The 22,452-nt window shown below is 47.8% G+C and overlaps 1 protein-coding gene across 1 annotated transcript in view; it reads right to left on the bottom strand.

Annotated features, from left to right (window-relative positions):
- ano9b (anoctamin 9b) overlaps positions 1-22,452 on the bottom strand; it is a 202,344-nt gene that overhangs the window by 15,767 nt on the left and 164,125 nt on the right. The window contains exons 17-20 of the mRNA XM_070898654.1: positions 22,083-22,140; positions 19,234-19,331; positions 17,801-17,943; positions 428-580 (exon numbers count right to left, since the gene is read on the bottom strand). Of these exons, the coding sequence (XP_070754755.1) occupies positions 428-580; positions 17,801-17,943; positions 19,234-19,331; positions 22,083-22,140 (452 nt within the window). The remainder of the gene's footprint in view (positions 1-427; positions 581-17,800; positions 17,944-19,233; positions 19,332-22,082; positions 22,141-22,452) is intronic.

Here is a 22,452-nt window from a genome sequence, read left to right as displayed (position 1 = left end):
CTTGGCAGTAATGTGCGACATATGATATCACTATTATGGATGCTAATATTGAACAGGCTGGACTATATTTGAGCAGGCATATTCCACGTCCGCTTTGACTTCTGACAGAACATCCCAGAAGTACCTATGTAAATTATGTGCTAGGAGTCAGAGGAACTGCTCCTTCTTCAATTTTCCATCATGCCCACCTTAGATCCGCCACTAAACTGATAGAGGTTTGGGGCTATTGAGGGGGGAAAAAATTAAATAGGGCACCTGACCCCCAAGACAGGTAAAATGCATCATTATAAAGCACATTGCGTACTAATGCTTTTCATCTCAAACTCTTCTCTTTGGATTGTATATGCTGCACCTTATCCCGCATACACATGAATATACTTCCCTCAATCCCACACAGCAAAATAAAAATTGTTGGTTGAAGCCTTACCAATATCTTTTGCTTTTCGTGGTATTGGCCGTCTCTGAAGCACAAGCATCTTTCTGGCATCGAGTCGAATTTCAAATAGATTATTCACAAGTGCCAGTAGTGGAGCCAGCGGGAAGGCTGCAACGAATATTGTGGTGAAACCATACTGAATTGCTGAAAAGGAAAAGATACTGATAACATAGCCATAACAACTACTCAAATAAATGCCTGCACTGGATGAAGGAACATTGACCCCAGTGGCTTGGACTTTCAGTTGATACTTTATATTGCAGTTTACAGAGCAGTAGAGAGTTCCACACACTGGGATAGGGTTCCACCGACTGGGATAGAGTTCTCCACACTGGGATAGGGTTCTCCACACTCGGGTAGGGTTCCACCGACCGGGATAGAGCTCCACTGACCGGGATAGAGTTCCACCAACCTGGATAGAGTCTCCACACCGGAATAGGGTTCCACTGACCGGGATAGAGTTCTCCACACTGGGATAGAGTTCTCCACACCGGGATAGGGTTCCACTGACGGGGATAGAGTTCTCCACACCGAGGGGTTCCACTGACCGGGATAGGGTTCCACAGGCCAGAAATAGTGTTCATGGGCACTAGAAACCCTTCAATATCTCACTCAAGGATCCATTCTCCATTCATCAACTCAAACATTGAACTTAATAGACTAATCTGCAAGAAAGTCATCACAGTCGAGCTTAATCCTGGTGCTAGTTAACATCCTCTCTTTACCAAGGAATTATTAGATAGTGAACTGAAGCCCCAGCTTCCTTCACTGGCTCTAATTGATCTTATTGATCAGCCATGATCTTATTGAATGGTGGTGCAGGCTCGAAGGGCTGAATGGCCTACTCCTGCACCTATTTTCTATGTTTCGATGTAAACCCATAGCTCTCTGCTACACAGGAATTGAATCAATCCCCTCTTGAATCCTTCAACAGTCAGCCTCTGGTGCACCAAGTGTCAGTGTGCTGTGTTTAACTTGTGGCCTTTCTAATTCAGAATCATGTCCTCTGATTCTTCTATTCTGGTTTTGCACATATAGCAGTTTCCTGTTTCTTTAAAAACTTGCATCATGCTTTTACTGTCTTTTCTTGAATGTGAATAGATTCAGATTCCTCCACTTCCCTTCAAAGCTCAGTAATCTAAAACCTGGAATTATCTTCTTGGCTTCTCTCAATCCATTCCACTGCTTCTACATCTTTTGTTAAGTATATGGTGGCCAATGTTGTACACAATGGTGCTCTCTCATGCTCTATGGAGCATCAGCGTCACTCCTTTCAATATTATTCTGTGGATCTCCTCGTACACCCCAACATTTGATTTTGTCTTTTTCACTGCTGCCTTTATTTTACATGGCCATTTGGAAGAGATACCAAAGTCAGCCAACTCCTGTGGAACTATACTCAGCAAAAGCCAGTCTTTTCAGGATCTAATCCAAAACCTATTCTCAATTGTAACTTGCTCTGTTCCTTCCTCTCCATAACATCTGCCATTTAAGTAAAACTATATCCATATATTCTACTTACAGAAAAAACAGGAACGGTAAAATGTGTTTGTGTATGTTCACAATTTTCACACCCATGTTTCTTGTGAATATTGGTAAAACCAATTCATACATAGGGGCTGAAATTGCCTCGTGTGGGGTATAGAGCGCATAATTCGAATAACCTGAAAAGTTAACGCCGGCCGAGATGGGCGGGATGAAGTTTGTAATTTCGGCACTTTGTTCATGAAATCTGAGAGCTACGCTGTCAGAGCACTAAATGGCCTCCATGTGATGCTGGAGGGCGATGCAGGGGTGGTGGTGGAAATGAACAGCCAACTTCAGGTGAGTTTGATTCACTCATAACGAGTCACCTGGTCAAAGGGAATGCCGTGCTGGTTTGTTCTGCTGATTCTCTTGTTCCTCACAGTTCAGTAGCTGCTTGCTGAGGGCCATCCTGGCATCTGGGAGAGACAGTACAAGGGCGACGCAGTTCTCAGAAGCTGAATTGCAGATACCGCAAGGTTCTGTGCTGGGGCCCCAGCTGTTTACACTGTACATTAATGATTTAGACGAGGGGATTAAATGTAGTATCTCCAAATTTGCGGATGACACTAAGTTGGGTGGCAGTGTGAGCTGCGAGGAGGATGCTATGAGGCTGCAGAGTGACTTGGACAGGTTAGGTGAGTGGGCAAATGAATGGCAGATGAAGTATAATGTGGATAAATGTGAGGTTATCCACTTATCCACTTTGGTGGTAAAAACAGAGAGACAGACTATTATCTGAATGGTGACACATTAGGAAAAGGGAAGGTGCAACGAGACGTGGGTGTCATGGTACATCAGTCATTGAAGGTTGGCATGCAGGTACAGCAGGCGGTTAAGAAAGCAAATGGCATGTTGGCCTTCATAGCGAGGGGATTTGAGTACAGGGGCAGGGAGGTGTTACTACAGTTGTACAGGGCCTTGGTGAGGCCACACCTGGAGTATTGTGTACAGTTTTGGTCTCCTAACTTGAGGAAGGACATTCTTGCTATTGAGGGAGTGCAGCGAAGGTTCACCAGACTGATTCCCGGGATGGCGGGACTGACATATCAAGAAAGACTGGATCAACTGGGCTTGTATTCACTGGAGTTCAGAAGAATGAGAGGGGATCTCATAAAAACGTTTAAAATTCTGACGGGTTTAGACAGGTTAGATACAGGAAGAATGTTCCCAATGTTGGGGAAGTCCAGAACCAGGGGTCACAGTCTAAGGATAAGGGATAAGCCATTTAGGACCGAGATAAGAGAAACTTCTTCACCCAGAGTTCTCTACCACAGCAAGTTGTTGAGGCCAATTCACTAAATATATTCAAAAAGGAGTTAGATGTAGTCCTTACTACTAGGGGGATCAAGGGGTATGGCGAGAAAGCAGGAATGGGGTACTGAAGTTGCATGCTCAGCCATGAACTCATTGAACGGTGGTGCAGGCTCGAAGGGCCGAATGGCCTACTCCTACACCTATTTTCTATGTTTCTATGACACAGTCGAAGACAGGAGGCGCATCCTTTTCCCTGCAGCTGGGAGGTCCGCTCCACAGCTTGTGAGAGCTATTTGGGCAGAGATGGCTACTGAGGTGTCGGGCACCTCCGTCCTTGACTGCACACCCACACAGTGTCGCAAAAAGTTCTTCGACCTCGTGTGATGAAAGTGAGTACATGTTCCCCCAACCCTTACCTATGAACCTGTGATCCTCTGTCTGTCCCACAACTCTTAGAAGGCAGCCTCTGTGCAGACTTAGCAAACCAGCATTTAACTCCGGATGTGTGCCTACTCACATATATTGCCTCATTTAATGCTTTGCTTAGAATCACAGATGCTTCAGCTGCCCATGCATTTTTTCCACATACATAATACACTGTGACTCACCAAGCTTCCTTTCTTTTGCAGACCAAGATGACACATAACAGGTTGCAGCAACTGCAAACAGGAGTGGGGAGCCTGAACTGTGCCAGTTCACAGAACTGGAGGGGTGAGCACTTCACCTATGGGTCCGCAGGTGGCCAACCCTGTGGCAGTGAAGACCGCCAAGCCCCCTGGGCCCAACATTGGTAAGTGAAACCCTTCCTCTCATATCATCTTCCACTTTAAGCAGAAGGCCTTATCATTTAGCTGTTCCACATTCTGACCACCTTTCTTCCTGTATGCCTGCCCCCCTTCCTTACATAGAAACATAGAAAATAGGTGCAGGAGTAGGCCATCCGGCCTTTCGAGCCTGCACCACCATTCAGTAAGATCATGGCTGATCATTCCTTCAGTACCCCGTTCCTGCTTTCTCTCCATACCCCTTGATCCCTTTAGCCGCAAGGGCCATATCTAAGTCCCTTTTGAATATATCCAATGAACTGGCATCAACAACTCTCTGCGGTAGGGAATTCCATAGGTTAACAACTCTCTGAGTGAAAAAGTTTCTCCTCATCTCAGTCCTAAATGGCTTACCCCTTATCCTAAGACTATGTCCCCTGGTCCTGAACTTCCCCAACATCGGGAACATTCTTCTTGCATCTAACCTGTCTAGTCCCGTCAGAATTTTATATGTTTCTATGAGATCCCCTCTCATCCTTCTAAACTCCAGTGAATACAGGCCCAGTCGATCCAGTCTCTCCTCGTAAGTCAGTCCTGCCATCCCGGGAATCAGTCTGGTGAACCTTCGCTGCACTCCCTCAATAGCAAGAATGTCCTTCCTCAGATTAGGAGACCAAAACTGAACACAATATTCCAGGTGGGGCCTCACCAAGGCCCTGTACAACTGCAGTAAGACTTCCCTGCTCCTATACTCAAATCCCCTTGCTATGAAGGCCAACATACCATTTGCCTTCTTCACCGCCTGCTGTACCTGCATGCCAACCTTCAATGACTGATGTACCATGACACCCAGGTCTCGCTGCACCTCCCCTTTTCCTAATCTGCTGCCATTCTGATAATATTCTGCCTTCTTGTTTTTGCCCCAAAGTGGATAACCTCACATTTATCCACATTATACTGCATCTGCCATGTATTTGCCCACTCGCCTAACCTGTCCAAATCACCCTGCAGCCTCTTAGCATCCTCCTCACAACTCACACCGCCACCCAGTTTAGTGTCATCTGCAAACTTGGAGATATTACACTCAATTCCATCATCCAAATCATTAATATATATTGTAAAGAGCTGGGGTCCCAGCACTGAGCCCTGCGGCACTCCACTAGTCACTGCCTGCCATTCTGAAAAGGACCCGTTAATCCCGACTCTCTGCTTCCTGTCTGCCAACCAGTTCTCTATCCACATTACCCCCAATACCATGTGCTTTGATTTTGCACAACAATCTCTTGTGTGAGACCTTGTCAAACGCCTTTTGAAAGTCCAAATACACCATATCCACTGGTTCTCCCCTATCCACTCTACTAGTTACATCCTCAAAAAATTCCAGATTTGTCAAGCATGATTTCCCCTTCATAAATCCATGCTGACTTGGACCAATTCTATCACTGCTTTCCAAATGTGCTGCTATTTCATCCTTAATGATTGATTCCAACATTTTCTCCACTACTGATGTCAGGCTAACTGGTCTATAATTACGCGTTTTCTCTGTCCCTCCTTTTTAAAAAAAAAAGTGGTGTTACATTAGTAACTCTCCAGTCCATAGGAACTGATCCAGAGTCGATAGACTGTTGGAAAATTATCACCAATGCATCCACTATTTCTAGGGCCACTTCCTTAAGTACTCTGGAATGTAGACTATCAGGCCCTGGGGATTTATCGGCCTTCAATCCCGTCAATTTCCCGAACACAATTTCCCGCCTAACAAGGATTTCCTTCAGTTTTTCTTTCTCACTAGACCTTCGGACCCCTAGTATATCGGGAAGGTTATTTGTGTCTTCCTTTCTGAAGACAGAACCAAAGTACTTGTTCAATTGGTCTGCCATTTCTTTGTTCCCCATTATAAATTCACCCGAATCCGACTGCAAGGGACCAACGTTTGTCTTCACTAATCTTTTTCTCTTGACATATCTATAGAAGCTTTTGCAGTCATTTTTTATGTTTCCAGCAAGCTTCCTCTCATACTCTATTTTCCCCCTCTTCATTAAACCCTTTGTCCTCCTCTGCTGGATTCTAAATTTCTCCCAGTCCTCCGGCTTGCTACTTTTTCTGGCTAATTTGTATGCCTCTTCCTTGGATTTAACACTATCCTTAATTTCCCTTGTTAGCCATGGTTGAGCCACCTTCCCTGTTTTATTTTTACTCCAGACAGGGATGTACAATTATTGAAGTTCGTCCATATGATTTTTAAAGGTTTGCCATTGCCTATCCACCGTCAACCCTTTAAGTATCATTTGCCAGTCTAATCTCGCCAATTTGCGCCTCATACCATCAAAATTACCTTTCCTTAAGTTCAGGACCATAGTTTCTGAATTAACTTTGTCACTCTCCATCTTAATAAGGAATTCTACCATATTATGGTCACTCTTCCCCAAGGGGCCTCACACAACAAGATTGCTAATTAGCCCCTTCTCATACACATCACCTAGTCTAGGATGGCCAGCTCTCTGGTTGGTTCCTCGACATATTGGTCTAGAACTCCATCCCTAATACACTCCAGGAAATCCTCCTCCACCGCATTGCTACCAGTTAGGTTAGCCCAATCAATATGTAGATTAAAGTCACCCATGATTAATGCTGTACCTTTATTGCACACATCCCTTATTTCTTGTTTGATGCTGTCCCGAACCTCACTATTACTATTTGGTGGCCTGTACACAACTCCCACTAACGTTTTCTGCCCTTTGGTATTCCGTAGCTCCAGCCATACCGATTCCACATCATCCAAGCTAATGTCCTTCCTTACAATTGCATTAATTTCCTCTTTAACCAACAACGCCACCCCGCCTCCTTTTCCTTTCTGTCTATCCTTCCTAAATGCTGAATACTCTTGGATGTTGAGTTCCCAGCCTTGGTCATTCTGGAGTCATGTCTCCGTGATGCCAACCACATCATACCCGTTAACTGCTATCTGTGCCGTTAATTCGTCCACCCTATTCCGAATATTCCTTGCATTGAGGCACAGAGCCTTCAGGCTTGTCTTTTTAACACACTTTGACCCTTTAGAATTCTGCTGTAAAGTGGCTCTTTTTGTTTTTTTGCCTTGGGTTTCTCTGCCCTCCACTTTTACTATTCTCCTTTCTATCTTTTGCTTCTGTCTCTATTTTATTCTCCTCTGTCTCCCTGCATAGGTTCCCATCTCCCTGCCATATTAGTTTAACTCCTCCCAAATAGCACTGGCAAACAATTCCCCTCGGACATTGGTTCTGGTCCTGCCCAGGTGCAGACCGTCCGGTTTGTACTGGTCCCACCTACCCCAGAACCGGTTCCAATGTCCCAGGAATTTGAATCCCTCCTCTCTGCACCACTGCTCAAGCCACGTATTCATCTGAGCTATTCTGCGATTCCTACTCTGACTAGCACGTGGCACTGGCAGCAAACCCGAGATTACTACTTTTGAGGTCCTACTTTTTAATTTAATTCCTAGCTCCTTAAATTTGTCTCGTAGGACCTCATCCCGTTTTTTACCTATATGCACCACGACAACTGGCTGTTCACCCTCCCTTTTCAGAATGTCCTGCACCCACTCCGAGACATCCTTGACCCTTGCACCAGGGAGGCAAAATACCATCCTGGAGTCTCGGTTGCAGCCGCAGAAACGCCTATCTATTCCCCTTGCAATCGAATCCCCTATCACTATTGCTCTCCCACTCTTTTTCCTGCCCTCCTGTGCAGCAGAGCCCTCCACGGTGCCATGAACCTGGCTGCTGCTGCTCTCCCTTGATGAGTCATCCCCCTCAACAGTACCCAAAGCGGTGTATCTGTTTTGCAGGGGGATGACCGCAGGGGATCCCTGCACTACCTTCCTTGCACTGCTCTTCCTGTTGGTCTTCCATTCCTTATCTGGCTGTGGACCCTTTACCTGCGGTAAGACCAACTCACTAAACGTACTATTCACGTCATTCTCAGCATCGTGGATGCTCCAGAGTGAATCCGCTTTCAGCTCCAGTTCCGCAACATCTGAACGCCACTCTTATGCCATTTGTGCTTTCAGACAATGCCCCGGATGTAGCCCAGCCTGTTATTGACCGCCCCCCGCCCCCCCCCCACCAACCCAGTCTGCAGGAAGAAGAAATGGGGGAGGGTGGAGGAGGAGGAGCAAGCATCGTGTCACTGCTTCTCACACTCGCATGCACCAGCTCAGATCTCAGATACTGCGAGTATGCAGTCGAGCTTAAGAGAGGGATCTGCACTGGGTGATGCACTGGGACCTAGCGGGCTACAGCAGAGTCAAGGGGTAAGGCAAGCTCTGAAGCCATCACCCAGAGGGCGAGCACACGAGTTCTGCTGTACAGGACTCGGATGAGGACCTTGTTGGGGAAGCGTTTGAACAAAGGTTGATGGCCTTGCACTCCGACATGGTAGGGCAATGGCAAGGGTGCCCGAGAGCTTGTCGCAAGTAGTAAGGAGGTTGGAGGAATCCCACATTGTAGACAGTTCTGCGCACACCATGGAGCCCATCATTGCCAGTGGACTCCCAGATGGACTGTGCAGATCCAGGCCTCATGAGGTGTCTCACGGGCAATGTGTCAGCTTCTATTGGGGGACAAGCGGAAGTAACCCAATGTCTTTCTGCTGTAATAGAGTCACTGGTTGCTCGCATGGATGCTCAGACTGCTCTCATGCTCTCTCAGCATGATGCCATGCAAGCCCTGACTGCTGCCATCGCCGCTGGGTCCATCACAATCCACCGGGGATCTCATGGTGCCGTAGCAGTCCAGCAATATGTGCTCCATCAGATTGGTGCGGTGGCTGAGGTGCTGTCCCCGGGGAGTGGCAATGGGTCAGTGGAGCAGGAACCTGCTGTCTTCTCTCAGGACAATAGCATTTCTGATCCCACCACTGCCACTCCGTCATTGCAACTATCCATAGCTCTCACCCAGCCAGCCCAGACTGCCGCCGGCAGCCTGAGGTGTTACAGTTTGCAGCCGGGCCTTCCAGGTCCAAAGCTGGTTGAGGGTGTTCTCGAAGGCTATCTGTAGTCTCTGGCCCAGAAACACAGCAGCCTTCCACCAGCCATGCTGTAGCCACAGGGGAGACACTGTGGCATGGTAGTCGAGTAGATTTACGTAAAAGGGGATATAAGGAGGTGCATGAGTGAATGATATATGTTATGATGATGTTGCACTTTTTAAAACATAAATGTTGATTATCATCTTTACTATTTAGTCTTGTATCTCATTTCATTGCTGGGCATGTGGTATGGCAGGATGGGCTCGTTGTGTTTATGGGGCGGCACAATGGAAGCGGTAAGTGGCGAGGACCTTCTTGGAACCGAGATCTTATAAGACGGTCTCGGACCTCCCTTGCAGTCTCAGAATGTTGTCGGCGCATTCTCCCTGCGGCTGTGCCTTCTCCTGCACCTCCTCCTCGTCCTGCTGCTCCTCCTCCTCCTGTGGTGCAATGGGCAATGGCTGTGCCCTCATGATTGCCAGGTTGTGCAGCATGCAGCAGATGACGAAGAGGGACACCCAGTCAGGCAAATACTGCAGGACTCCTCCGGAGCAGTCAAGGCAGTGGCACCGTTGCTTCAACACTCCAATGGTCTACTTAATGATGTACCTGATGGCAGCATGACTGTCATTGTAAGAGTGCTGGGCAGGAGAGGTGGGGTTGCGGAGGGGAGTCATGAGCCAGGTGCATAGCGGGTAGCCCTTGTACCCGAGGAACCAACCACGAGTTGGTTGACTGGAACAGAGCTGGCACACTGGTCTGGCGCAAGATGAAGGCATCATGGCTGCTGCCAGGATAGCAGGCATTAACGGCCAATATTGCGCATCTGTGGTCGCAAATCAACTGGAATTAGAGTGAGTGGTATCCTTTTCGGTTTCGAAAGGTCTCAGGATTGCGGTGTGGAGCCCTCAAAGCGACGTGTGTGCAGTCTGTGGCACCCTGCGCCATGGGGAAGCGCACCTTCGTGACAATGCCAGTTGACTGCTCCAGCTGCTTCTGTCTCTTCAAGAGGAATGAGATATACGCCATCCTCCTTCTGTACAGAGCATCTGTGACGTCACGAATGGAGCACTGGGTGATATACTGAGAGATGTTGGAGATGTCTGTTGTGGCTCCCTGGAAAGATCCATTCGCATAAAATTTGAGGGCGATGGTAACTTTCACTGCCACTGAGAGAGCCATTCTCATCATTGTTTGAGGCTCAAGGTCTTGCTGCAGAAGATAGCACAGCTCTGTCACCACGTCTTTTATAGATCGCAGCCTTCAGACACACTGCTCCTAAGAGAAGTGGACGTAGGAAAACTCATTTCGTAAAACCCTGGGTGCGAATGGTCTTCTGTTCGCACATCTGTGTAATCATTGTTCTCTGCCCACATCCTCATGGACCTCCTGGTGTTGGTCCTGCTGTTGCTCTCCCTGTGTATCCTCCCAACCCGGCCTGATGGGAAACACCAGGAGCAGCATCGGAACTGCTGTGTATCTGTAAAGCATGCACTCCCATGTTCTGCCACAAGGGAGCTCATCCCCTGAAGTCCCAAGGGATCCCAGCATCCCTTGGGAGCACTGTATATAAGCCAGCCCCTAAGGCCTGTTCCTCATGCTGGAGTGTCTTATTAAAGACTGAGGTCACTGTTACTTTAACCTCCCTGTGTGCAGCCTCATCTGTGTTAGGAACACAATAACTGGCAACGAGAATACGAATCCAACGCAAAGATGCAGCAAACTGTGGGCATCCTGGAGAAGTTCTCGGAGGGTGAGGACTGGGAAGCCTATGTTGAATGGCTAGACCAGTACTTTGCAGCCAACGAGCTGGACGGAGAAGGAAGCGCTGCAAAAAGGAGAGCGGTCCTCCTCACAGTCTGCGGGACACCGACTTACAGCCTCATGAAGAATCTTCTGGCTCCGGTGAAATCCACAGATAAGTCGTATGAGGAGCTGTGTACACTGGTTCGGGAGCACCTTAACCCGAGGAGAGCGTGCTGATGGCGAGGTATCGGTTCTACACGTGCCAGCGATCTGAACGTCAGTAAGTGGCGAGCTACGTCGCCGAGCTAAGGCGACTTGCAGGACAATGTGAGTTTGATGGCTACCTGGAGCAAATGCTCAGAGACTTTTTTTTAACTGGGCATTGGCCACGAGACCATCCTACGAAAACTTTTTACTGCAGAGACACCGACCCTCAGTAAGGCCATTGCGATAGCACAGGCGTTTATTTCCACCAATGATGACACCAAACAAATCTCTCAGCACACAAGTGCTCACAATGTTCATAAATTAACTGGAACTGTGTTTGCGAGCAGAAATGTACAGGGCAGAACCCAGGAGTTTGCAACTGCCAGTAGGCCTCAGGTGACCCAGATGACTCAGAGACCTCAACAAAGGATGAATGCAAGGCAATTCACACTTTGTTAGCGTGTGGAGGCTTCCATTCAGCCTATTCATGCCGCTTCAAAGGGTATGTTTGCAAGAGCTGTGGAACAATGGGGCACCTCCAACAAGCTGCAAGCTCTGCAAAACCTGCTAACCACCATGTGGCAGAGGAAGGTCGGTCCATGGTGGATCAAAGCAATTTCGAGCCTCAGAGAGAGGAGGCAGATGCTGAGGTCCGACGAAATGTCCACCTATAATGCTAAACGTAAAATTGAATGGCTTACCCGTAGCCATGGAACTGGACACTGGTGCTAGCCAATCCATCATGAGTAAAAAGATGTTTGAGAGAATGTGATGCAACAAGGCATTCAGACCAGCCCTGAGCCCCATCCACACGAAACTGAGAATGTACACCAAAGAGCTTATCACTGTCCTGGGCAGCGCCATGGTCAAGGTCACCTACGTGGGCACGGTGCATAAACTGCTGCTCTGGATTGTCCCGGGCGATGGCCCCACACTGCTTGGAAGAAGCTGGCTGGGCAAAATCCGCTGGAACTGGGATGACATCCGAGCGCTATCACATGTCAATGAGGCCTCATGTACCCAGGTTCTTAACAAATTTCCTTCCCTTTTTGAGCCAGGCATTGGAAATTTTTCCGGGGCAAAGGTGTGGATCCACTTGGACCCAGAGGCACGACCCATTCACCACAAGGCGCGAGCGGTACCTCACATGATGAGGGAGAGAGTGGAAATCAAGCTGGACAGGCTGCAACACGAGGGCATCATCTTTCCAGTGGAATTCAGCGAGTGGGCCAGCCCGATTGTTCCAGTACTCAAAAGTGATGGCACAGTCAGGATTTGCAGCAATTATAAAGTAACTATTAACCGTTTCTCGCTACAGGACCAATACCCGCTACCTAAGGCAGACGACCTATTTGCGACGCTGGCAGGAGGCAAGACGTTCACCAAGCTCGACCTGACTTCGGCCTACATGACGCAGGAGCTGGAGGAGTCTTCGAAGAGCCTCACCTGCATCAACATGCACAAGGGACTGTTCATCTACAAGAGATGCCCGTTTGGAATTCGGTCGGCTGCAGCGATCTTCCAGAGAAACATGGAGAGCCTACTCAAGTCGGTACCACACACGGTGGTCCTTCAGGACGACATATTGGTCACAGGTCGGGACACCGCCGAGCACCTACAAAATCTGGAGGAGGTCCTCTAGCGACTGGATCGCGTAGGGCTGCGGCTGAAGAGGTCGAAATGCATCTTCATGGCAACAGAAGTGGAGTTTTTGGGGAGAAAGATCGCGGCGGACGGCATTCAGCCCACAGACAGAGGGTATCAGGAATGCGCCCAGGCAACAGAACGTCACGGAGCTGCGGTCGTTCCTGGGACTCAACGATTTTGGTAACTTCCTACCGGGGTTAAGCACCCTTTTAGAGCCCCTTCATGTGTTATTGCGCAGAGGTGAGAACTGGGTATGGGGAAAAAAACAAGTAATTGCTTTTGAGAAAGCCAAAACATTTTATGCTCCAACAAACGGCTTGTATTGTATAGCCCGTGTAAAACACTTGTGCTAGCATGTGACGCATCATCGTATGTGTATTATAACAAGCTAACGTTGCGGGGAAGTTGCAACCTGTCGCCTATTATTCCAGGAGCTTGTCTAAGGCCGAGAGCACCTAGAGCATGATTGAGAAAGAGACATTAGCGTGTGTGTTTGGGGTAAAGAAAATGCATCAGTACCTGTTTGGCCTCAAATTTGAGTTGGAAACCGATCACAAGCCCCTCACATCCCTGTTCATTGAAAGTAAGGGGATAAATGCTAATGCCTCAGCCCGCATACAAAGGTGGGCTTTCGCGCTATCAGCATATAACTATCCGCCACAGGCCAGGCACCGAGAACTGTGCGGATGCTCTCAGTCGGCTACCATTGCCCACCACAGGGGTGGAAATGGCGCAGCCTGCAAACTTGTTGATGGTGGCGCAGCCCGCAGACTTGTTGATGGTCATGGAAGCGTTTGAAAATGATAAATCACCTGTCACGGCCCGCCAGATTAGGACTTGGACCAGCCAAGATCATCTGCTGTCCCTAGTTAAAAAAAACTGTGTACTGCATGGGACCTGGGCCAGCATCCCCGTTGAAATGCAAGAGCCAATCAAGCCCTTCTGGCGGCGAAAGTACGAGCTGTCCATTCAGGCAGATTGCCTGTTGTGGGGTAACCGCGTAGTGCTACCAAAAAAGGGCAGGGAGACGTTCATCTCGGATCTCCACAGCACACACCCAGGTACAGTAATGATGAAAGCGATAGCCAGATCTCACGTGTGGTGGCCCCGTATTGACTCTGACTTAGAGTCCTGGGTACGACAATGCAGCATATGTGCTCAGTTGAGCAACGCGCCCAGAGAGGCACCACTAAGTTTATGGTCCTGGCCCTCCAGACCATGGTCGAGGATCCATGTCGACTATGCAGGCCCGTTTCTCGGTAAAATGGTCCTGGTGGTAGTGGATGCTTTTTCAAAATGGATTGAATGTGAAATAATGTCGGGAAGCACCGCCACCGCCACCATTGAAAGCCTGAGGGCCATGTTTGCCACCCACGGCCTGCCTGACATACTGGTCAGCGACAACGGGCCATGTTTCACCAGTGCCGAATTTAAAGAATTCATGACCCGCAATGGGATCAAACATGTCACCTCGGCCCCGTTTAAACCAGCCTCCAATGGGCAGGCAGAGCGGGCAGTACAAACAATCAAACAGATCCTCAAACGAGTCACAGAAAGCTCACTCCAAACCCGCCCGTCCCGAGCACTGCTCAGCTACCGCATGAGACCCCACTCGCTCACAGGGTTGCCCCCGGCTGAGCTACTCATGAAAAAGGACACTTAAAACCAGACTCTCGCTGGTTCACCCAACCTGCATGATCAGGTAGAGAGCAGGCAGCGGCAACAAAATGTAAACGATGGTCGCGCCACTGTGTCACGGGAAATTGATCTGAATGACCCTGTGTATGCGCTAAACTATGGACATGGTCCCAAGTGGATCGCGGCCACAGTGATAGCTAAAGAAGGGAGTAGGGTGTTTGTAGTCAAACTAGACAATGGACAAATTTGCAGAAAGCACCTGGACCAAACGAGGCTGCGGTTCACAGACTGCCCTGAACAACCCACAGCAAACACCACCTTTTTCAAGCCCACAACACACACCCAAAGGATCAACGACACCACCCCAGACCAGGAAATCGAACCCATCACGCCCAACAACCCAGCAAGGCCAGGCTCACCCAGCAGCCCTGCAGGGCCAACAATACGCCAGCCCAGCGAGGGCACAGCCAACACACCAGAACAGACATTTGTACCGAGGCGGTCCACCAGGGAAAGAAAGGCTCCCGACCGCCTCACCTTGTAAATAGTTTTCACTTTGATTTTTAGGGGGAGTGATGTTGTGTATCTGTAAAGCATGCACTCCCATGTTCCGCCACCAGGGAGCGCATCCCCAGAGTCCTAAGGGATCCCAGCATCCTTAGGAGCACTTTATATAAGCCGGTTCCTAAGGCGTGTTCCTCACTCTGGAGTATCTTATTAAAGACTGAGGTCACTGTTACTTTAACCTCCCTGTGTGCAGTCTCATCTGTGTTCGGACATAATATCCTTAACCGAGACTCTGTCTTCGACGTGAGTGTCCTCAGCTCCATCCCGCAGCATGCTACCCGTCACCATCTCAGCACAACCCCAGCCCAGCATGAGGTAGAAAAGGCCATCCGACAACTGATGAACAACAAGGCCTCAGGAGCAGATGGAATCCCCACCAAAGCACTAAAACATGGCGGAGAAGCATTATTGCCACTAATACATGATCTCATTTCTCTTATCTGGAAGGAGGAGAGCATGCCAGGAGATCTCAGAGATGCCATAATCGTGACTACCTTCAAGAAAGGCGACAAGTCCGATTGCAGTAATTACAGAGGAGTTTTCCTGCTATCTGCCACAGGGAAAGTCATCGCAACAATCCTCCTCACTCGCCTTCTCCCTGTGGCTGAAGAGTCGCAGAGTCTTCCAGAGTCGCAATGCAGATTCCGCCCACTAAGGGGCACAATGGACAAGATCTTCACCGCGTGGCAAATCCAAGAGAAATGCAGGGAACATCATCAACCCCTGTACATGGCCTTCTTTGACCTCACAAAGGCCTTCGACACCATCACCCGTGAGAGATTATGGCTGCCCTCAAAAGTTTATCACCATCCTTCGCCTGCTCCACGATGACATACATGCCGTAATCCTGACCAATGGATCCACCATAGACCCAATTCACGTTCGGACCAGGGTCAAGCAAAGCTGTGTCGTCGCACCAACGCTCTTCTCGATCTTCGTTGCTGCAATGCTGTATCTCACCCTCAGTAAGCTCCCTGCTGGAGTGGAGTTAATCTACAGAATAAACGGGAAACTGTTCAACCTCCGTCGCCTCCAGGCCGGATCCAGGGTTGTCCCATCCTCTGTCATTAGATTACAGCACGCAGATGACGCCTGCGTCTGCGCACACTCGGAGGCCGAACTCCAAGCCATCGTCAACACCTTCACTGAAGCATACGAGAGTATGGGCCTTACACTAAACATCCGTAAGACAAAGGTCCTCTACCAACCTGCCTCTGCCTCACAGCACTGCCTCCCGATTATCAAAATCCATGACGAGGCCTTGGACAATGTGGACCATTTTAAATACCTCGGGAGCCTACTGTCAACAAGGGCAGATGTCGATAATGAAGTCCAACTCTGTCTTCAGTGTGCCAGTGCAGCCTTCGTCGCCTGAGGAAGTGAGTGTTCGAAGACCAGGACCTCAAACCCAGCACCAGACTCATGGTCTACAGAGCAGTAGTGATACCCGCCCTCCTATATGCTTCAGAGACATGGACTATGTACACCTCAAAGCACTGGAGAAGTACCACCAACTCTGCCTCTGCAAGATCCTGTAAATCCATTGGCAGGATAGGCGCACGAAGGTCAGTGTTCTCGCTCAGGCCAACATCCCCAGCGTCGAAGCAATGACCACACTCGATCAGCTCCGTTGGAGGGGCTACATCGTCCGCATGCCCGATACGAGACTCCCAAAGCAAGTGCTGTACGCGGAGCTTCGACGCGCCCCGGGTGGGCAGAGGAAACCCTTCAAATGACACCCTCAAAGCCTCCTTGAAAAAGTGCAACATCCCCACTGACACTTGGGAATCCCTGGCCAAAGACCGCCCAAAGTAGAGGGAAAGCATCCGGGAAGGCAGCGAACTCCTCGTGTCTCTTCGCCGGGAGCAAGCTGAAGCCAAGCGTAGACAGCGGAAGGAGCGCACGGCAACCCACTCGTTCCTTCAACCACCATCTGCCCCACCTGTGACCGAGACTGTAGGGTTCCGCATTGGACTCCTCAGTCACCCGAGAACTCATTTTTAGTCCGGAAGCAAGTCATCCTGGACTCCGAGGGACCGCCTGCTGCTGTGCCTCTGCCTGCTGCTCTTGCTCCCTTAGCCTCTCCCTGCACCTTTCTATCAGTCTCTGTCTGTCTCTCTTCCTGTCCCTCTCTCTGATCCTCAAAGCTTGGGCCTCTCCATGGTCCTCTGCATGGGCCTCTCACCGTGTAGGTGCCTATCCTAGTTGCAACCTTTCTCTTTCCCTCTTCCGATGCTGCAGCCTGGCTAAATCACGGCACCATTGTCTTCTCCGAATCATCCTCCAATGGTGAAGATGCAGGAGGCGGTTCACTGCCAACACTGAGCCTATGATTTGCACAGAATGTTGTGCTATGCAAATGGAGTTGACTGAAGCAGGGGAAGCAATGGAAGCCAAAGGAAACTGAGCGTCAGCAATCAATGCTGGCCTTTGCAAAACCAAACAACAAAATACTTTCAAAGTGTCTGAAAATTTGGCCGACAAAAAATTGCCTTGACCAGCGCACCTTAAAATCTCGTTGGCGCTGTAGCCTGACGACTTCAAACCGACAGCAAAAGCTGCCGTTGGCATCGGCAAGCGTTATTTGGAGGGGCGCGGGGCAATTTAAGCTTCCAGGGTGGTCACGAGGCGATGCGCACGGTGATGACCTCATCATCGCTGTGCGCAGAGGAGTGTCGCAAGCGACGCCGGAGCGAATCGCAAAGCCACAGCACCATCTGCGAAGAGGTGGGCAAGTCCGTGTAGGTTGATGTGGCCGGCGCGCCAGCACACTTAACTCATTAGCACACCGTTATCACCGGCTGGCGCACTAACTGGCACTGCGCAAAGGGGCCATTTCGGCCCGTAGTATTAAGAAATAGGTAAAAAATAAATCTATTTGGGGTAAATCCTCTGAGTGAGTGAATGCCTGAGTTCCTGATTACAATTTGGGGAGAGATCTCATTAAAGCACATGGGGTGAGTGGGAGATTATAAGGGAATGTGTGTATGTATATCAGGAAACGTACCCATTTCTAAAAACTCATTGAATAACCTAAAGGAGTCAACACTGTTCAGGTTGTAGTTTTTGATCCAATGATTTTTCATCGCATCCTCCACATCATCCTTTGGGAACTTTTTGCGATAATTTTTCCATTTATATTTCAGGGATCTATAAAGCATTAATAATTAAAATTAGTCAGTCACATTTAACATCAAGGTTTGATTTCTGAGCAAGTGCAATTGGTATTTTTGACACGGTCCTATGTGAAATGAATCGGTGTCAGAATCTACTTTATTCTTAGTGAAGATGGGTCCAGAGCAAATAACCGCCCATGATTCAAAACAATTTCACTGAATTGACAATCTCATTCAGAGAGACCATAAGTGGCAGGTGTGCTGCTTAGAGTTTAGATATATGGATTGGAAGTCTAGAGATGTCTTTGCTCTGCATCTAACCCCTGTTGTGCTAACCTGGGAGTGCTTAACCTTGACACTCAGTGCCCGAAATGGGAATGTCTTTATTTCCCCATAGTCCTCGCCTTGATGAGCATAACATTTGTATCACAATTTTGTAAATTGTAAAGAAGATTAACATTTGCTACCCACTGATTTTTGGATGTGATGGGTTTTGCATAAAGTTGTTAAAATCTAATTACAAATAAAGAAAAGTCAAAGTCTCCATTATTCCACATTCAAACATCATTCTCATTGTTTTCATTCAGGAATGATAGCAACATTTAACATTTCTTGTAGTATGACGTATCAAAAGTCCGCAGTTCTTTCGATGATTTACAACTTCAATCTATAATTTTCTCATTTTCATCCTATTATAATAGGTTGCCATTGCCTCCAAGAGCAGACAACCAGTGTGGTGTCAGGCTTTCACTAACAAAAAATTATAATTGGCTGCTGTTAGTTGTACAAGAGTTGTGTGGATGGGAGAACACGTCAACTTTTTCATCACTTCTGCCAACAGCATGAATCGAAATCAACCTCGATGTGTGGGGAACTGGAGGAAAGGGCAAATGTTTGTACAGCTAAGCCGCCACTGGAACAGAGTGTCAGAATCTAACCTATTATATAACTAAGTCTCAATGGAACCCAGTGTAATTATTATATGACTAGACGATCAATGGCACATGGTATCAGAATATAAGCTTTGTGCCTATATAATCTTGCACTTAAAAGTAACTAACCTACTGAAACAACATGATAAAGTACTATATAAATACAAGTATTACATAACTGGCACCTAATGATGTAGAATGTCACAATATAATATACTGTAGGGCAGGATGCCCAATGGCACAGAATTTTAGGATACTGTACAATTGGGTGCCCAGTATCATATCCTGTCAGGACATAAACGATCTGGTTCCAGTGCAATTGCTATCCTGTATATAACATACTGTGGTCCATACATTACAAATAGATTTACTTCTAGTGAAAGCTAACTTACGGGACAGCGTACTGCACACAGCTGCTCAGTATTTGTTTCAGTATCATAATGACAGTCATTTGGATGAAGAGGTCTGTCATGCAGCCATTTGGATGGCACTAGAAAGAAAAATAACTTCATGAGGTTGTTTGCAAAGGCAATGAGGAACTATTATGTGCACATTTTTCTCTAAGCAGGGGTTTATGGATACTGTGTGTACCAACAGCATTCCATTTTCCTCTTCAGCATTATTACCATCAAAAATGGGGCTTCAATCTGCCAAAGCTTCTGTGATCAGCTTAATTTTACTATTCTGGTTGTTGCCAACACCTCTAATTGGAAGTTTGCTTGCTTGAGAACAGCAAATGGTATGCTGTTGCAATATTTCAATGCCTGCAACAGCTTAAAGTGCTAAGTCTTTGAATTGGGGATCAGTCGGAAAACTCTACAATGGCTGGAGTCATACCTGACATAGGAAGATGGTTGTGTGTTGGGGGCCAGTCATCACAGCCCCAGGATTTTGTTGGCCCAAACATTTTCAGCTGTTCTATAAATGACTTTCCATCTATCATAAGGTCAGGAGTGGGCTGTTTGCTAATTAGCAGCTGCTATTACAACTCCTCCAATAATAAAGCAGTCTATTCTAGTCTACAGCAGGAATTGAATAACATGTGGCTCCAAGAGCAGAACAGAGACTGAGTGCTCTGCAGGTGGTTTACCTCCTGACACCTAAATCTCTCTCCATCAACAGGCTCGTCGGGAATATTTACTACTTTCCAGCGTGGGCACAGTTGCAACAGTACTCAAGGATTCATCATTGATAAAGCAATCCACTTCATTGGTGCTCTGCCACTGGACTCAATGTTCATCCTTTCCACCAGCTGCACACTGTAGCTACAGTATGTACTATCTACTGTATGCACTGCAGGAGCTCATCAGGTTTAGCACCTACAGAACCTTCCAGCCACTGAGAAGGACCATTAGCACCATTACCACAAGGACTGCAGCAGTTCAAGGATGAGGCCCACTATCATCTTCTCAGGGCAACTAGGGATGGGCAATAAATACAGCCCTGCCAGCGTCACTCACATCCTGACAACAAATATATTTTACAAAATTAGATAGTAAGCCAGAAGGGAGGGCAGAGGATGACACGGAGCCAAAGTGTGCAGGAGAAGCTGGTGATGCAACATAAGGAGGAAGACATTTCTCTCTGGAGAGTGAGGAGAGGTTGCCCCCTATGCTGAACAACCTAGGGAACCAGAACTCCGTTGTTATGCTTTTAAAAGAAGGGTATTTACAGAGCAGCTAACACATCCATAGGCACTAGGAATGGTTTCCAACAATGTGCAGCAGAGGAAGGTTGGAAGAATTCACTACCTGCCTCTAACAGCACCACGGTGGATGGCTTTGCAGCTCTGCAATGCACCCTTGAGCATGTGACCTCTGATCTGGAGCAGAGTCCAAAGGCAGTCTTAGCTTCTGACAGGGTAGCTCACACAATTGTATTTTGAAGAGAACTGTCCTTTCAAAGTTGGTAACAAAGATAAATGGGATGGATGACACAACCATCTCAATGAAATATACCTCTCCATTCCAGGGAAACACCTGGAAATAACGGTGGAAAATTAAGCAAGTGAAAAACTGGGTGAGAATCCAACATAACAGATCCCTGCTCTATTTCCCATTCCTGCCTGCTGCAATACAGTTGAAAAATCAGGTGATAAGAAAAAGTCCAGTCTGTCCCAGCAGGGAGTTGTGTGTCGGGGGGGGGGGGATTTATTGATTTGTGTGTCGGAGGGGGATTTATTGATTTGTGTGTCGGGGGGGTGGATTTATTGATTTGTGTGTCGGGGGGGTGATTTATTGATTTGTGTGTCGGGGGGGTGATTTATTGATTTGTGTGTCGGGGGGATTTATTGATTTGTGTGTCGAGGGGATTTATTGATTTATTGATTTGTGTGTCGGGGGGATTTATTGATTTGTGTGTTGGGGGGATTTATTGATTTGTGTGTCGGGGGGGATTTATTGATTTGTGTGTCGGGGGGATTTATTGATTTGTGTGTTGGGGGGATTTATTGATTTGTGTGTCGGGGGATTTATTGATTTGTGTGTCGGGGGGGGGATTTATTGATTTGTGTGTCGGGTGGGGGGGGGATTTATTGATTTGTGTGTCGGGGGGGGGATTTATTGATTTGTGTGTCGGGGATTTATTGATTTGTGTGTCGGGGGGGATTTATTGATTTGTGTGTCGGGGGGATTTATTGATTTGCGTGTCGGGGGGATTTATTGATTTGTGTGTCGGGGGGATTTATTGATTTGTGTGTCGGGGGGGGGGATTTATTGATTTGTGTGTCGGGGGATTTATTGATTTGTGTGTCGGGGGGATTTATTGATTTGTGTGTCGGGGGGGGGATTTATTGATTTGTGTGTCGGGGGATTTATTGATTTGTGTGTCGGGGGGAGGATTTATTGATTTGTGTGTCGGGGAGGATTTATTGATTTGTGTTGGAGGTTTTATTGATTTGTGTGTCGGGGGATTTATCGATTTGTGTGTCGGGGGTGGGATTTATTGATTTGTGTGTCGGGGGGGGGGATTTATTGATTTGTGTGTCGGGGGGGGATTTATTGATTTGTGTGTTGGAGGATTTATTGATTTGTGTGTCGGGGGGGGTGGGGATTTATTGATTTGTGTGTCGGAGGATTTATTGATATGTGTGTCGGGGGATTTATTGATTTGTGTGTCGGGGGGGGGTGGGGGGATTTATTGATACGGTGTGTTCTGTCCCAGAAGAAGTCATTGTTACTATATGTCACATGGTGTCTTAACTTTGTGTGAAAAAATTGAAAAGCAGCGAATTGCTACTCACCTCCTCCAGTCGCCACTGACTCGCTAATCTCACGTAATTATTTGGGTGCCCATTAATCCTAGCAGAGAAACAAATCAGTTACTGCAGTGACATCATCGGAAAACACAGCCTCAGTTTCCACATGTACGCTGATAACACCCAGCTCTACCTCACCACCACTTCTCTCAACCCCTCCATGGTCTCTAAATTGTAAGACTGCTTGTCCGACATCCATTACTGGATGAGCTGAAATGTTATCCAATTAAATATTGGGAAGACCGAGACCATTGTCTTTGGTCCCTAGCCACTGATTCCATTCCTCTTTCTTGCATCTGTCTGAGGCTGAACCAGACTGTTCACAACCTAGGTGTCATATTTGACCCTGAAATGA

Source organism: Pristiophorus japonicus, chromosome 14 (assembly GCF_044704955.1).
Source record: "Pristiophorus japonicus isolate sPriJap1 chromosome 14, sPriJap1.hap1, whole genome shotgun sequence".
NCBI classification, from domain to species: Eukaryota; Metazoa; Chordata; class Chondrichthyes; family Pristiophoridae; genus Pristiophorus; species Pristiophorus japonicus.
Note: the sequence above shows the minus strand (reverse complement) of the source record. Positions and strands in the feature narration are given on the sequence as shown.